General features: G+C 36.8%; 1 protein-coding gene across 2 annotated transcripts in view; it reads right to left on the bottom strand.

Moving 5' to 3' along the window:
* Positions 1 to 782: 782 nt before the first annotated feature.
* Positions 783 to 16694, bottom strand: part of vwa3a (von Willebrand factor A domain containing 3A) — a 41319-nt gene continuing 25407 nt past the window's right edge. The window contains exons 18-33 of one of the 2 annotated variants that reach the window (XM_051888736.1): positions 15387 to 15461; positions 14728 to 14869; positions 11995 to 12187; positions 11577 to 11647; positions 9407 to 9553; positions 7552 to 7630; positions 7093 to 7197; positions 6874 to 6971; positions 5499 to 5651; positions 5303 to 5411; positions 4572 to 4716; positions 4157 to 4301; positions 2602 to 2753; positions 1469 to 1586; positions 1218 to 1315; positions 783 to 1101 (exon numbers count right to left, since the gene is read on the bottom strand). In XM_051888736.1, the coding sequence (XP_051744696.1) occupies positions 1008 to 1101; positions 1218 to 1315; positions 1469 to 1586; positions 2602 to 2753; positions 4157 to 4301; positions 4572 to 4716; positions 5303 to 5411; positions 5499 to 5651; positions 6874 to 6971; positions 7093 to 7197; positions 7552 to 7630; positions 9407 to 9553; positions 11577 to 11647; positions 11995 to 12187; positions 14728 to 14869; positions 15387 to 15461 (1924 nt within the window). In that variant the 3' untranslated portion in view covers positions 783 to 1007. Of the gene's footprint in view, positions 1102 to 1217; positions 1316 to 1468; positions 1587 to 2601; positions 2754 to 4156; positions 4302 to 4571; positions 4717 to 5302; positions 5412 to 5498; positions 5652 to 6873; positions 6972 to 7092; positions 7198 to 7551; positions 7631 to 9406; positions 9554 to 11576; positions 11648 to 11994; positions 12188 to 14727; positions 14870 to 15386; positions 15462 to 16694 lie in introns of those variants that run through there. The other variant, XR_007929363.1, reaches the window with a different exon arrangement.

Genomic DNA, 16694 nt, shown 5'->3' on the forward strand with positions numbered 1-16694 from the left:
ATGTGAAAACAAAACTATATCAAACTTATAATACTAACAAACGTATAATACACTGAATGATCCTGCAAAAGCATATTATTGATGCATTTTATAGGCTACAGTGCTGTATAAAGTATTCATTTGTCATATTTAAAAAGTAAAGCAAGTAGTTTATTAGAAAAAAAAATACTTAAGTAAATATATTAAAGTAACTAATATTAAAATCTATCTATCTATCTATCTATCTATCGAGTATCAGATCTTTGGCATCACAAATGCACAACAGAAAAGAAATATGCTAATATACTTTCTATACTTCCCCTAGCAGTAAATACTGTGTCAGATGGTAATACCATGGTGAATATTGTATGATACTGGAATTCATGTAGGCCTATGTAATGTCTATAATGTAAAGTGAGATGTGTAGTTACAATAGAGCGCCCCCTGCTTCCCACCAGCCTACCTTGCCGGGCCCAGATCTAATCTAAACTAAAGTATTCTGTCCCCCATAAACCACAGGGTGTGCACGTGAAACCTGCTCTGTATTTACAGCCCAGTCCAGTGATATCACACAGATGTTCTAAATATTCCTGATATCCTCATATCCATCTTATTCTGGAATGTGGAAATTTCTGTGAATCTGTGAAACTTCCAATTTATTAACCGCTATAGAGTGCAGTAAACGTTAAAATTATTTGCACTACAATCCAGTGTTTATGATACTAGTTTGCAATATAAAGCAGAATAATGGGCTGTTTTTGTACAGGTAAAATAGCTGGAAGTGAATGACACCGGAAGCCAGACAAATTACACTTTTTTAATGTATATAACATTTCTTTCAACCATGCTTTTTATAACAGACACCTATTTACAACATGTTCCCAAAATATTATTCTAAGCCATAAGTTTATTAACAAATATTCTTACATTAGGTCTTATGAAATTATTTATAGATGATCGAATGAGTGAAACACTCAGTTATCTACAGATGTTATAGATAGCTGAGTGAAACACACTGTATATAGAGTTTATTCTGAATAAATAAAGCTGTCATGATTTGAACAGGTGTGGAGATCAGCGTCTACATTCCTTCCAGGTTCCTTGACCCCCAAAATTGTTTCCCTATGAAAAAAAAGTCACCATGTTAAAAAGTATACAATAACATCAATCATTACATCAACACTAGACGTGTGTATCACCGCAGAAGCACTGTTGCCTGAATGAACACAGTCACAAACCTGAAAGCTTTAGCTTGTTTCTGGAACAATCTCAGCTTCTCAATCTCCTCTGATAGTTTCCTTAGATCGTCCCCCTCAAATTTTGGCAGCACTGGGTCCTTTGATTGTGGACATACAAGAATAAACACATCATTTCATAACAATGAATCAGCAGAAATGCATTTGAACATATTGAAAACCACGTACTCCTGCAATATACTGATATTAAAGAAATGTTGAGTACTTCCCCTTAAAAGTCAGCATATACGTACTGCACTGCAGGGGTCTGACAGCAGTTTTCTGATAAGAGCTGTATCCGTGTCGTCAGGAGCCTGATGGAAACGTCCTCCTGTTTTATGGGCCAGACGCTTCAGAAACTCACTGCCGGATCTGTTCAAAAATATTAAAATGATAAACAGATTTTACAAATCACCCTCTTACACACACTATGACATATACATTCAAAGCTCCATTTATTTCGATAGTCCACTTTAGACATTCTACTAACTTCTACCAACTATATGTCAATTTATTCTACTAACCCAAGCCCTAACCTAACAATCTACTAATACTCTAATAAGAGTTAGTTGACATGAAGTTGCAAAGTTACTTACACTTAATAGAATGTCTAGTGGACCATCAAAATAAAGTGTAACCGCTGAAACGTCAGATGAAGTATTTTTGATCTTAGACACAAAGTAAGATTTGTTCATAAAAACTCTATTTAAGTTCTCTGTAGTGTAAACAGCAGAAAACTGCATAAGATCTGTGGCTTGAAACCCATCTAAGGGTATGTTTACACAACAACAATATACTAAAAATGGAAAACATTTCGTGTACAGACAACAATGTTGTCAAAATGATCCCGTTCACAAGGATCCGTGAAAACAACTAAAATCTCTGTATTATTCATGCCAGGCCAGTAGATGGCGATGTTACTTTGTAAACAAATTCACGTTTTGTAGTTTAAATGGAGATGATAATGGTATCGTTTATAAAACGTGTACTTTGAAACCCATTTTCAAAAGTTTGCATTTTTAGGTCCCCAAAACGCCATTGTCATGTAAATGAACGGCCAAAACGCATAAAGTTTCTGGTTTTTAGTTGAAAACAGTGTCGTTTAAACACCCCCCTAAAATATCATATTTTGAAATGCAGTCAGATGATATTAAGGTACAATCTAGCTGGCTGATAGACGAGGACTTGTTAAAATCACAAGGATGTTGTGATAGTCTTGGAAGCATCAGTGAGAATGGCTGGAAAAATAATAACTCACTGTATGCCACTGATTTCAGGTGTTTTTATGACTCACTACTACAAACACAGACATTTCTGTGATGGAAGCAGACAAAAAATGTCCCGAATCTTGACCAAGAATCAATACAAAGACAGCATCAGAGTTGACCTGTCATGGCAGTTGAGTGCGACGGTGTGGACGGTGAAGCTCTTCTCTTTTCTCAGTGTCTCCATCTCTGTCAGTATTAGACTGTGGCTGGAGTCACACCCTCCATCACAGATCAGATACAGACCAACATCATCTGCCAAGCCACAGCCTGTCTGGAGCAAAGAAGCGTTACATACAGTCACACTTACAAACACAAGAACAACTGAGGCCCTGTTTCCACCTGGTATTAAAGGATTAGTCCACTTTCAAATAAAAATTTCCTGATAATTTACTCACCCCCATGTCATCCAATATGTCCATGTCCTTCTTTCTTCAGTCGAAAAGAAATTAAGGTTTTTAATGAAAACATTCCAGGATTATTCTCCTTATAGTGGACTTCAATGGTCTCCAAACGGTTGAAGGTCAAAATTACAGTTTTAGTGCAGCTTCAAAGGGCTTTAAACGATACCCGACGAGGAATAAGGGTCTTATCTAGCGAAACGATCGGTCATTTTCTAAAAAAAAAAAAAAAAAAAATCGAAATGTATATGCTTTATAGGTGCAAATGTTCGCATCACAAGTGCTTCCACCAGAACGCGATTCCGCATTCTTCAAAAAGCTTACACTAAATGTCCTACGCCTTCCCTATTCAACTTACGGAAAAAACGTAACTGTCGCCGCGTTCGTTCCGTAAGTTGAATAATATTTAAAGAATACGGAATCGCGTTCTAGTGGAAGCACTTGTGATGCGATCATTTGTGTTTATAAAGTATATACATTTGTATTTTTTTTTAGAAAATGACCGATCGTTTCACTAGATAAGACCCTTATTCCTCATCTGGTAACCATTGAAGTCCACTATAAGGAGAATAATCCTGTATGTTTTCATCAAAAACCTTAATTTCTTTTCAACTGAAGAAAGAAGGACATGGACATCTTGGATGACATGGGGGTGAGTAAATTATCAGGAAATTTTTATTTGAAAGTGGACTAATCCTTTAAGATGCATTTTGGTCGATTGGATCACAAGTGGACGATGCTAAATACAGGTGTAAACGGGGTCTAAAATGTTTTGAGCTTTCGACCAGTTCCAGAGATAGTCGAAAACGCATTCGACCGGATTGCTTTCGTAGTGTAAACGCTCATGTGGTCAAAAAAGACCACAAAAGACCGCCTGCTCTCTGTGTATACTGACCTTATGCGTAACATTATGGGAAGCGCGCCATAGACTCTCCCCTCGAAGAAATCAGGACAGAAGTGATGGATAGTGATGGATTAAAACACCAGGTGTAAACGGGAATGTGTCTCCCTTGTCCACTTGTGATCCGATCAACCAAATTTTAAATAAAACAAATAATTGAATATTCATTTTTTATGAGTTCAAACATTCAAATACAGTATTTCTGAAAAATTCCCATCCCTAATTTTAACATTTCCATAACTAAAACAAAATGTTTGGAAAATGTTCTTAGAGCACACAATGCTGCCATTGACCAATAACAATCATGTTTTCCATAAAGCCAATGTAATAACAGTATATATAAAAGGCAGTTGTTGTGAGTGTTGCGGTGAGTACCTGCAGTGCTTGCAGTGTGGAGGAAGCTCCGTGTGAGCTGAGCTGACTCAACCACTGCACTGCCTCCGTACACAGATCCTCAGTGGACTCAACCAGCGCCGGCTGCCACATCCGCACCCCTCCAGAGAACGCCAACACATTAAACCTGACGCGCACACACACGTCAGTAACTAAGACACCGGCCAACAAACTCAGCATGTCACTAATCATGACAGGAGGCAAGAACATTTTCAGGTGTATTATGGACCCTTTTCACATTTCTAGTCTTCTCCAAAACTGTGGAAATATGTCTGGGAGAAGGATCAAATCATCCATCCTCATCCATCCATTCATCATCTGTTCGGCTAATCAATGGTGGACAGGTGAGTGTGAAAACGATTTTTCTATATCTCCCTCTAGAGGAAAAAGAGTTCACCTCACGCTGTTGGCATGCAGCTGATCCCAGATCAGTAAGGTCAGTCCCTTCTGGAGTTCAGGGAGGCAGGGAGCCATTGATCCAGACACATCCAGCAGAACACAGACGTCCTTTTCCAGCACTGATCCGAACATACGCCTGCTGCCTGCTCACAAATGAAAAATCCACATGGCAGGAAAAGAGGGATCTGTTCCAAAACCTAGTGAGCTTCCATGCTGCCTACTGCTGGAATCCCTATCCTTCTGGAACAGCTTTTGAGCGCAAGCAGATCTGTTTTGGAACAGAGCCATACTCAAATTTTTGAGTTTGGAACTGATACGATCCATATACAGACACTGATATAGTTCCACCAACCTCATCTCATGAGAAAACGTAACTTTTTTTTTTCTTCAAAGCTTAAGTGAAGCACGCAGGCCTTCTTACACCCGGATATCCGGGGAGCGGCCACGCATTCAAATTTCACTCGCCAATTTCACTGGCCTTTTCTAAATACGTCAGAGGTGTCTGGGGCTCCCAAGAGCGAGCCCTAGCGTTGGTATTTCGATGAAAATTCAAAAGTAACCAACAGAAAGGGAACTATTTACATTCAAATCTATGCTCAAAACTGGGGGTGACAGTTAACAAAAGACTAATCCATCTCACACAGCTTTTCACATAAGAGCAAGCACACAATTATATTTCACATTTCTCCAGAAAGAGCTATTTTCAGAGGATGAACACCTCTACTGTACCTTTCAGTAACCACTCCAGTCTTCGGCCATAGCGCTGCATCAGTTTGTCCGTCTGATTGAGGTAGTGTTTTAACTCACCAGGAGTCAGATGCAGGTGTCTCACAGCCCCCTATGATGAACATCAAGACATACCATATACTAAACATGGAAAATAAATATTTTCAGTATCACTGGTTTTACACAGCATTGTGCTTACATTGACTTGGACACTAGGGAATATGTCACAGTACTTAGCAGACACTCTCTTCTGGACAGACGGCACCAGTTTGTTGTGATGGCAGCATTCAGGTCCAGATATCAGTTTGTGAAGGTCCAACTTCAGATTCTTTATACCAAACCTTTTCAACCACTTAAAGAACACACACACACACACACAAACAAACAAACACTGATTTAAAAAAATCTTAGGATTCAAAGAGGACCTGTTATGCTTTTTGACATGTTCATCTTTCTTTAGTGTGTAATGCTGCAGTTTGAGCATGAAAAAGGTCCCTCCAGTGGGAGTTTTTCAGTAAATATATAAGTAACATTGTTTCTGAACTCCCTGAAATGCCACCATTGTAGTCTTGAGTTTTCACATTTGCTAAAGCGTTCTGAGTGTTTGCTATGGGGTTTCTCATTTCTAATAGGTTGCTAAGTGGTTGCTAAAGAGCTTAGAGTGATTTCTAGGGTGTTTCTAGGCAGTTATTAAGGCGATATAGAAAGAAAGAGACAGATGAAACATTTGACCATCTGCTACATGAAAAATTAGGTCAGTTCAGTTCAGAAGTCAGAAAAGATATAGCGCACTAGGTCAGAACAGATACCCAGCTAACAGGGAACGTTCTCAGAACTTTAGCGAACGTTCCGGCAAGGTTCTCTCAAAGTTATGAAGAAACATTGTTCCAGTAAAGTTATCTGGTCTTTAGTAATGTCCTCAAAACTTTAGTGCAAAAACATTATTTATATAACATTCATGGAACTTTTGTTCACGTGTTTCAGAATGTTCAAAGAATGTTTAAAAGTAACATTCCCATAATGTTTGCATTATGATAAAATGGAATGTTCCCTTTAACTTTCATATAAGCAAGAAAAAAACGTTTTTAAAACATAAAAAATATGTTTTGTATGTTCAGAGAATGTCACGTCTGTTTGTTTTGTTTGATTTTCATTGGTTCCTTTGTTCCTTTGTTCAGTTTCCCACCACTCCTTAGTTGTCATGGTCACCTTAATTATAATTATTGTTTACCAGCTGTGTTAGTCCTCTGTTCTCCTTGTATTTAAGCCCTCTGTTTCAGTTACTCCCTTGTCTTCCGTTGTTGTATATTTATGGTGTTTTTATTTTGGTAATTTCTCCTAGTTATTCTCCTGTTCATGTTGTTTAATGAATTAAAAGTTCTCTTTGAAGACTTCTTTCATTGTGCACTTCATATCAGCCTCACACCGTGACAGAGAACATACAAGAACATTTTTAGAACATATTTTGTTTGCTGGGAATAGTGTGCCAGTTTAGGTGGATGTAGCTTGAAAACTCTAAGAAAAAATGAGGCATTTTTATTTTGAAAATAATAATGGATAATACAGCACAATACCTGTTTAGTTGAACAGATGTCTTCATGCTTTGGCAATTTAATGGTATTGATAGACTTGCGCACACTCTTGGGTTTTGGATATTTCTTGAAGACAACACCTAGATAAGGTAATCAATGGTATATGACACAATATGAACCAGAAATGGATATGGAGTGGATCACATGTGTACATGTTTCGGGCGATGACAACACAAACATGGAAAATCCATTTCTACTAACCCAAGTTGCCATCTTCCATGAAGAAGACAGACTGAGACACAGTGGCTCTCATCTGATCAGCAGGCTTTGTCAGCCCAGACGGTGTGCTGAAATCAGCTGACTGGACTAAAAAAAGACCAAAAATAAATAGTCTGGAAAAAACGAATGCACCATGATGAGTCACATAAATAGTCTAGCGTTTAGTCTGGGAGGCAATCAGAGGATGTTTTAGACAGAAACAATTATAGACACTGTCATGCTTTCAAAATCTGACGTGGATAGAATGAGTTGCTTTATCTGGAGCAATATAAAACAAAAGTATGCATGTGTGTGTATATATATATATATATATATAGAGAGAGAGAGAGAGAGAGAGAGAGGGATTGTGTGAATTACAACAAACAGTTCAGATGGCAAATAGAGACCATTTGGTATATGATCTCTAATAATTACAGTCAGGATGTTGGTAAGACATCACACCTGCTGGGATTTCTGCTTTAGAGCTGTTCGGCCTCCAAGCTGAGCCGTTCTGTGCAAATCTGCTCATCTGCCTGCTTTCCTGTTCACATCATGATCAAAAAGCATTCATTTACGAAAACATCTTTTTAATGAGTCCCTTAAAGTGGTCATTTAAAAAATTGTCATCATTTACTCATGTTGTTTCAAACCTGCATGACTTTCTTTCTTCTGTGGAGCACAATATTTTGAGAAATGTCTCAGTATTTCTTGTCCATTTAATGGAAGTAAATGAAAATAATATCTTCTTTTGTGTTCCTTAGAAGAAAGAAATACAAGTTTGGAATGACATGAGGGTGAATAAATGATGACTGAAATGATGAATTTTTCAGTGAACTATCCCTTTAAGTGTCCTACTGAAAAGACCAGCATGATTTTCTAAGATGGTTAACATATTCTGTGATATCAACAACTTTGTATAAAGCTGCACTTAAACAGCACATAACAACAAAACATGTCTGTCTGACAGACAGACAGACAGCCTCTTCCTGTCTAAGTTCTTGGTGGGAATAAGCTGAACAGGACTTGCTGATAGTCAAAAGCCTGGCTATGTGTAGTCTCAGAGTGTTGGCTGAACGTCTGGTGCATAAGGCACACAAAATTGGAAACACTTCAGGAGTTTCGAAGTCGTCATCTGATTGGTTAAATTCTACAGGATTTACTGGAGATGTGTGTGTCACGTTCTTTAACGGTCCGCCTGGAAAGACAGCTGTCATGAAGGCAAACCCCCTCATGGAAGAAGAATACCATCATGTTTACAACTGTGACAATGAGTTCTTATCAGGATCAGCTAAACGCTGGATTATCAAAAGTATGTGAAGAGTGTGAAGTTCAGGGCATAGACTCTTTAAGGCCCTTTTCACACCCGGTGTTAAGATTCGTTTTGAGCAATCAGATCACAAGTAGATGAGGGAGTGTTTTAATCCGTCTCTTTTGTCTTCTTTCGACTTTTTATCCCCTTTTTATCCTGATTTCTTTGAGGGGAAGGTTTATGGGTAAATGTATGCTTTTTGGGTTTTTTTTTCAAATCTTTTTATCTAATGGACAAAATAAGCTCGTGCAATTTACATATGAATATGCTCTGAGACGACGGAAAACATACGGAGAGCAGCAGTTTTAATTTCTGCTCTGACAGCCACAAGACCAGCTGAATGCTGTTAGTGTGTGTTAGAAATCAGGAATGGTGAGACAAAATCTGGCTAGCGCTCTTCCAATAATGTTTACGCATTAGGTCAGTAGGCGGAAAGTATGCGGTCCTTAGTGGCTGTTCGAACACATTCGACCACATGAGCGTTTATACTATGAAAGCAATCCAGTTGAATGCATTTTCGACTACCTCTGGAAGTGGTCAAAAGTGGACAAGCTTAAAATGTTTTAGACCCTGTTTACACCTGTATTTAGCGTCGTCCACTTGTGATCCGATCGACCAAAACACATCTTAATACCAGGTGGAAACAGGGCCTAAAATATGTCCAAGAGTTTTACACGCCAGACTGTTATTGTTACACAACTTCACATTTTCACACCCCTAAACATGACGCTGAACAAAATGAACTGTGATTGGTTGCTTTACATGTCAGTCAGGTGGTTTCTGGGCAGTCCTTGGCTAATGAAAGCTGTAATGGCAGAAGGTCTGGCTACACAAGACTAGGGGTGAAGGCAAGATCTTACTGATTAGGCTAGTTATGAAGCCTAATATGAAGATCACCAGGATCCAAAACACATTAAATGCTGGTGACTAGCAATGCTATTCTTTTCAGGATAGCATTTCATACAGATGGTATGACAGATTAAGTGAGATAGAAGACAGTGATCTGACCAGTCTCGCCAGGCTGAGTGTTGTGGGTCTGGGAGACGGCAGTTTTGTTTTGTGGATCCAGGCCTGGGGTTTGAGGGATGGGGTACTCGCTTCTCCTGAACCTCTGCTGGAACCCTTCTGGATCAGAGAGTCCAGTAGTTCAGAGCACTGCAGGAAAACATGGACGAAAGTTCAATATATGAATCATAATAATTATGAGCAGTACTAGCAACAGCTGTCAGATAAGTAGAAAAGAATCGAAAATCGATTCCAATTCCGGAATCGGATACGTAAGGTCAGGAATCGGATACTTGTTATAAAATTAAAATTACGACTCCTCTAATTGATTCCTTTGTGTGCATTTAATATGACTTTAACCTTCTGGTGCTGCTTGCGTGTCAGTCAAAAATGACCAATTTTTTTTTATTTTCAATGAAATGATTGTACTATATTTTAGTTTGATAATGTTTTTTTATTTAATATTTTGTATTTTTAGGGGATTTTATGGTACTAATATATTTATGCAGTAATTGTAATCCATTTATTCACTTTTTGTGCATGGACCTGAAAATGAAATTTCCAACTTAAACTGTTGTAAATCTTGAATGGTTTGGAGCACATACTTAAGTTTGGCCTCTTCTCAAGAAGACACTTGGCAGATTGTTGCTGAAGTGAAAAAAGTTTTAAAAAGTGAACTTGAAAAAAGTTATAAAATTGTACATTTGTTATAAAAAATGCACAAAAATACCATTTTCAATTTTTATATGAAATATTTTCCAAAACACATTTTACTCTAAAACTGTGAGAAAATCAAAGCCGTAAATCTAAACAAGTTGTGTTCCAAATATGAGGTTGATATTTCAAAAAATGAGTTTTCAGTAAGAATTTGTTTGGGCGCAGTACCAAACATTTCCAATAGATGAAATTCATCTCCCATTAATTTCCAATGCAATCATTTTTGACTGCAAACATTACAAGTGTGACTATTTTTTTCAGGACCATTTAACATTTTCAAATCATGTCCATTATTTATTTATTTATTTTTTTCTGTGTTCACACAGCAAGTGCCAAAACCTTTACAAGTTTCATACCTTTATGATGAAGTTAAAAAAACAACAACAAAACAACAACACCATTTTTTGGTGAAAAACGACCCAACAGCAGCAGAGGGTTACACTAATCAAGCCCAAGAACACCCACAAGCTGTTTTCACCCAAAATGTGCGTATAGAAAGCTGCCTCTCATAATGTATAGTGCGTGATACTAAACTGAGTTCTCTTCCACATCTTTTTGCACTTTAACAGACAAACACACAAAAATATGTCAAAATATTCTCGTAAACACAGTCGATTATGTGAATGTAAACAGTTGACAAAGAAAACATGTGTAACAGTATATTAGATTTGTGCAGCTCTTAAAGTGACAGCAGCCTAATATTCCTTGCTGCCGTCTCTATAATAATGTTAAACAAACAACAAAAGACAGAGAAAATTCCCTCGCTGTTCTTGACTGAATACATTTTGTAACTATATTTGTAATGTATATTTTGCAGTTATTTTACATTTGAATACCTAAAAATCTCAAAACACTGTTTTTTCAATCACATATTTGTTCAGTTGTACATATTTGCGCAATTGCTAATTTGTTTATTTGTTCTTCTTTAATTACTGAGTGTTTACTTTTCTTTAATAATGCTTGAAATGTATATTAGTTAGGCTAGTTGTTTTTGCTATGGTAATTTTAAACCACAAATTCCTTGTATAAGTGTTCTTTTGCCTGTTGATTTTTTTCATGGTATTCAGCTATAATGAAATGTCTCAGAATAAATGTGAGTTTTTTTTTTTTTTTTTTTACCTTATTGTAATTGAAATTATGTTTTGTATTTTGGTATTTAAATTATGTATGCATTAAGATAGATCAATTATTGATTGATTTATTGATGTCAGTGTGACTTTAAAAGCAAATGGACTTGAGAATGAGGACGCAGAAGAGTAATTAAACATTTCAACAAATCCAGCTATTTCTGAATGAACACCAAGACCTGGATGAACCTTGATAAACAACTGATAATTTCTTGCAGGTGTGCTTCAAACTTTTCTTTGGTTTCCCATGAATTATTTAAACATCGCAGACACAGGTCAAGTCCAGGTCATGAAAGAAAAGCGCCCCAAACGCATTGCTCTGAACTCACCTTCTGACAATAATTAGCGGCTGTCTCCATTTCTCCAATTAGGGCACTGATGTCATCACTCTCCACGATGCCTGCAGGGAAAGACGAGGAAGAGGCTCATATTTTCCACTGCACACATACAAATACAAACACACACACAAACACAAGACTTCCCATTGTGGTTTAGGCACCATGTGCTGCACATATGACAGAAAGAACAGAAAAGCAGCAGCAACATTCAAAGTAAAGTAAACAGCAGCTCTTTAGACATTTTACACATGACCTCAGAACTGTCTCAAGAGGTGAACAACATAACTGGTCATAACAACCAACTTATGATGGTCTGTCCATCTTAAACTAAACTTCTTTTTAGTACATCAAACTCATCTTCCTTGAAAAACTCCATCATTCAGACAGTCATTCAACAGCCTCTCCTCACCAGTCTCAGTCGTCCAGAGGAAGCGTCCATTGCCCGCATGTGCCAGGCCGCGCAGAGCTTGTGCGGTTTCGGACCGTGTGGCGTGACGAGGCGGAGGGCAGCGGACAGTGTCCTCCTCTCCGGTGAACAGGCACACATGGAGGTTCAGGTTTGCTGTGCTGCAGCGCTCAGACACATAAGCAGTGACAGAAACCTGAGGATGAGAGAGTGAAAAACACTGTGACTGCTTTTCGAATGTGACATTAGTTTGCTGAAGAAAATGTGACAAATACATCAGTAGCAAAATCAGAATATAGAAACTGCACCTTTTATATATGAACAGTAGAGGGCAGCAGAGGGTGGCATGCTTTTTACAAGGGTCAACATGGTTATTCATCACTTCAAACAATAATACAGAGAATCCAATAAAATGAAAGAATAAGTTATCTTTTTAATAATTCAAACATAAATATGAAAAATTAACCCCTTTAACTGGCACTCCCCATTTTGAGCATAGACATGGAAATACACCATTCAAACTTAAATGGTTATAATTCATGAATGCTTTGGAATACCGATCAAAGCTTGGTCTCTTGTAAAAAAAAAAAAAAAAAAAAAAAAAAGTTAAAGTTTAAGTTTACTGTAAAGGAAATGTATTGTACTAAACAGTTATTTTATATATATATATATATATATATATATATATATATATATATATATATATATTAAAAAAAATCTATATTTTACAAAATGATGTTACTTTAAAATTACTATAAAATCAAAGCCATATGTCTAACCAAGTTGTGTTCCAAATTTGAAGTTGATATCACAAAAATTGAAGTTTCCATGAGATTTTTTTAGGCATTGTACCAAAAAATAGCCACTGGTTGACACCCACATTCCATTGATTTTTTTAAATGTGTTCTTCTGTAACAAATTAATACAGTTAAATATATAGTTATAATATATAGTTAAAATAAATTTTGTAATATGAAACATGACACAGCCCACTAGGGAGAGGAGCACACTGAAAGATTTCAAAGTACCGCTTCCATGGTAACGCAATGTCCAATTTCAAAACAGTTTCCACATGATGAATTTTGAGTGTTTCAGCTTTAAAATGATACCTAATTTATTATGATTACTAAAATATGTGAAAGGAAAAAAAGGCAATAAAAAACTGACAGTTAAAGGTGCAATATGTAAAATTTTCTGTCCGCTAGAGGTCGCTAGAGGCCTATTCAAAACAAAGGCGTAGCTTGATGACGCCAAGTTTGAGCGCGGAATCTTGAGACGTGATCTTCACCTCACAGCCGGTGGAAAATAATCGGGATAGGACTCGGCCAGAAATCATGTTCATGGATGCGATTTATTAGCGTTACTGTAGTATGAAGCAGAGCAGGACTGAGTGTTGTGGGAGCTGAACGAGGCCGCTGGAGCGATTGCGCAACACACGCCTTACGAGCAGCGGAACTTTTATTATGCCACAGTCGCCGGCGCTGCTTCCGCTTTTCCGGTCATGAGTATGAGGTAACACAGCTCTGTTTATCATATTAGATACATTTGAGTGTGTTGAAAATGATGTTATAACGTTACGTTCGCTCGGTGGCTGTTATGAGACACTTGTTGCACACTGCAGTAAGATAGATCGATTTTAGAATATCATATTAAATGCTGGATGGCTTGTGTTGATAAATGGCATGGAATTAATTTTAAAATGTATTGTATGATGGAGAAAATGGTGTATTACCATTACTAAAAATAAAGCTGCATCTGATTATGCTATGTTAGCTACTTCACAAAATAGTGTTTTTCTCTGAGGCATGGTAAAGCATGGTACTCACAAAAAAAAAAAAAAAAAAAAAAGCAAGAAAACTAGATTTAAACAGTAAGACTAAACATGTTGAGCTATATAACAATAATTAGTTTTCTGTCTATAAATATCAAAACAGTTGTTCCCTTTTCTAATAAAACATGTAATATATTAAAGCGTCTTTGGCGTTTCCATGGTTTCTACAAAATAAAACCGGAAACCGAGGATAACGTGAGTATGACGCAATTGACAGGCGACTCCTCACACGTCCCGGAGCCTTGGTTAAAATTACAATTTTCTCAAGATTTACAAATAGTTGGAAACATTTGGGATATCGGAAGTACTCAAGTGAACAAAATATATAACACTGGCCTAGTGGTTTTTGGATATTTTACTGCAAAATTATTACATATTGCACCTTTAAAGAGGTTAAATCACTTTTTTAAATAAGCAAATTAAGACACTTATTTAAAACTATTTAATTCATGTTTTAAATGTAGTTAAATAAAGATATTTAAAACTACATTTCAAAACATGAATTAATAAACAGTTTTATAAATGTTTATTTTTTCAATTAATTTTTTATTTTTTATTTAAAATTTTATGATTTTATTCAACTACATTTTAAACTACATTCTACTTCTCTGGACCTTGAATGTAGTAATTTCGTTGCTTTCTATGGTAGATAAAAAAATTTAAAATATCTTAATTTGTGTTCCAAAGATGAACGAAGGTCTTACAGGTTTGGAACGACATGAGGGTGAGTAATTAATGACGGAAATGTCATTTTTGGGTGAACTAACCCTTTAATCGGAACGTCAGCAAAATGTTCTTATAACATATTTGTCAGCTGGGTAGACTTCAAATCCACATGCAGTGCACAATACAGGACAGGAATTGGCTTGTGTGTGATTAAAAAGAACCATAAATGTCCGACTAACCATGTGTTGATCTGGCATGCCGGTGGTGAGGAGATAAACGCCATGAGTCAGTGCTGCTTCTTCCTGCGGTTCCTCCTCTAGAGCGCGCCGTAGAGCAGCCAGAGTATTACGACCCCCGACGCACTCTAATGCCTGAATCCACCTGAACACACACACACACAAAGAGAGAGAGAGAGGGAGACACACACACTAACGTCTCGGGAGGTTGTAAGTAACAAGATTTATCATCAAAAGACATTTTCTTACAAGGCTTCAATTAAACTTTCAACCCCAAGAAGCAGAACAGGCTATATTAGGAAATACACACAGGCGGCATAGATTTACTGTTTTGGGATGAACTTAAACTGAACTTGGGAACAAAAACAGTTGCTAGTCTGAAATAAGACTAAGTGAAAACAGAACGATGACCAATGACCAAGGCATAATGCAGTAATTACTAATTAGGTTTTTTTTTTTTTTTTTTTTTTTGAAGACCTGATGGATGTGATTTCAGTCTTTTTTCTTTTTCTTTTTTTTAAAAGTGTCTTGTAGTGCAGTAACAGCAATAACAACAGTGATTTCTAATGAAAGAGACCAGGCCTTTTAAAACAAAAGGAGACAGAGAAAATAAGAGAGAAAACAACAGACTGTGAAGTCAGAAGCACATCCTCTCATCTTACTGCCAAACAGCTTGAAGGTTTTCATGGGTGGAGGGAACCATCTTCTCCTGCCATGACTTGACATCTGATCCAAACCTGTGATGAACATCGAGATCACATACAGTAAAGTGAATGCGGCAACAAAGAGGAAATGAACACCACACAGATGACATGATTCCTGTTATATAGTACAGTTCATATCCTCATCATATTTGTTAATATATAGAGCGCTGCAGGGATGATGTTTTTTAGAAGGCTAAAGCTCAGAAATATGTTTCATTTTAGCACTTCCGGTTCCATCGTCCTGAAGTCAGTGGGTTTTTGAATGGGTTTTTGGCTGATTGCTTGAAATAAGGTCTGAGGTGAACACAAGCTCAGGATATTTTCATGTTTTATTCTACAGTATAAAATACATTAGTAATATGATTTTTACTTGTCTTGGAAAAGGCGACTGCTAACAAGTGTCTAAATGGGACTACAGAGGTTGTCGAGGACATTAAAAGTCATCAGCCGAACAGGTAAACTCACTAGTCACTAGTCACTTTCACAGCCTTGTTGTGCTTATAATCGCACTCTTGCAAACTATTATAACTCCAGCTTTCAGGGAAAATGTTTTTAAAATAAAGACTGAAAGAGTTGTCCAAAGCTTCCCAGCTAACAGGGAACGTTCTCATAACTTTGGCTAACGTTCTGGCAAGGTTCTCACAAAGTTAAGAACAAACGTTCTTCCAGTAATGTTTGTTCAAAGTTTTCTGGTCTTTAATAATGTTCTCAAGAGGTTTGCACAAATCATTATTAATACATCATTTACGGAACTGTTTTTTTTTCGGAAACATTTAAGTTGGACGTTTGTCTAATGTTATTACTTGTTTCAAAACGTTCATTCAAAAAGTAACATTCCCATAATGTTTGAAGAATGCTAAAATTGAATGTTTTCATAATGTTTGCATCCAAGAAAAAATGTTTTTAAAACACTTAATATACCAAGACCATTCAGAAATAACTTAATGGGAACATTACCAAAACGTTACTTAGAACATATATTTGTTAGCTGGGTTAATGATGCTAATTTAAGGGGTGGCCTACTTAAATACGTCATCACTGCAGTGCTCTATTGGATAAAAAAAGGATGGTGTAAATAAATATCAAAAGAAACCCTCATGTAAGCTAACTGTCAATGGCTAACTTCAAATTAGGCCATATATAAACAATCAAGTTATGGAAATACTTAAATTACAATGTTATTGAACAGAGTTCAAAGTCTACTGTAGAACATGATCCATATAATAACACATAAAAGGCATGTATGTAAATGTGGCTTCACCATAA

The sequence above is a fragment of the Ctenopharyngodon idella genome, chromosome 3 (genome assembly GCF_019924925.1).
Source record: "Ctenopharyngodon idella isolate HZGC_01 chromosome 3, HZGC01, whole genome shotgun sequence".
Classification (NCBI taxonomy): domain Eukaryota; kingdom Metazoa; phylum Chordata; class Actinopteri; order Cypriniformes; family Xenocyprididae; genus Ctenopharyngodon; species Ctenopharyngodon idella.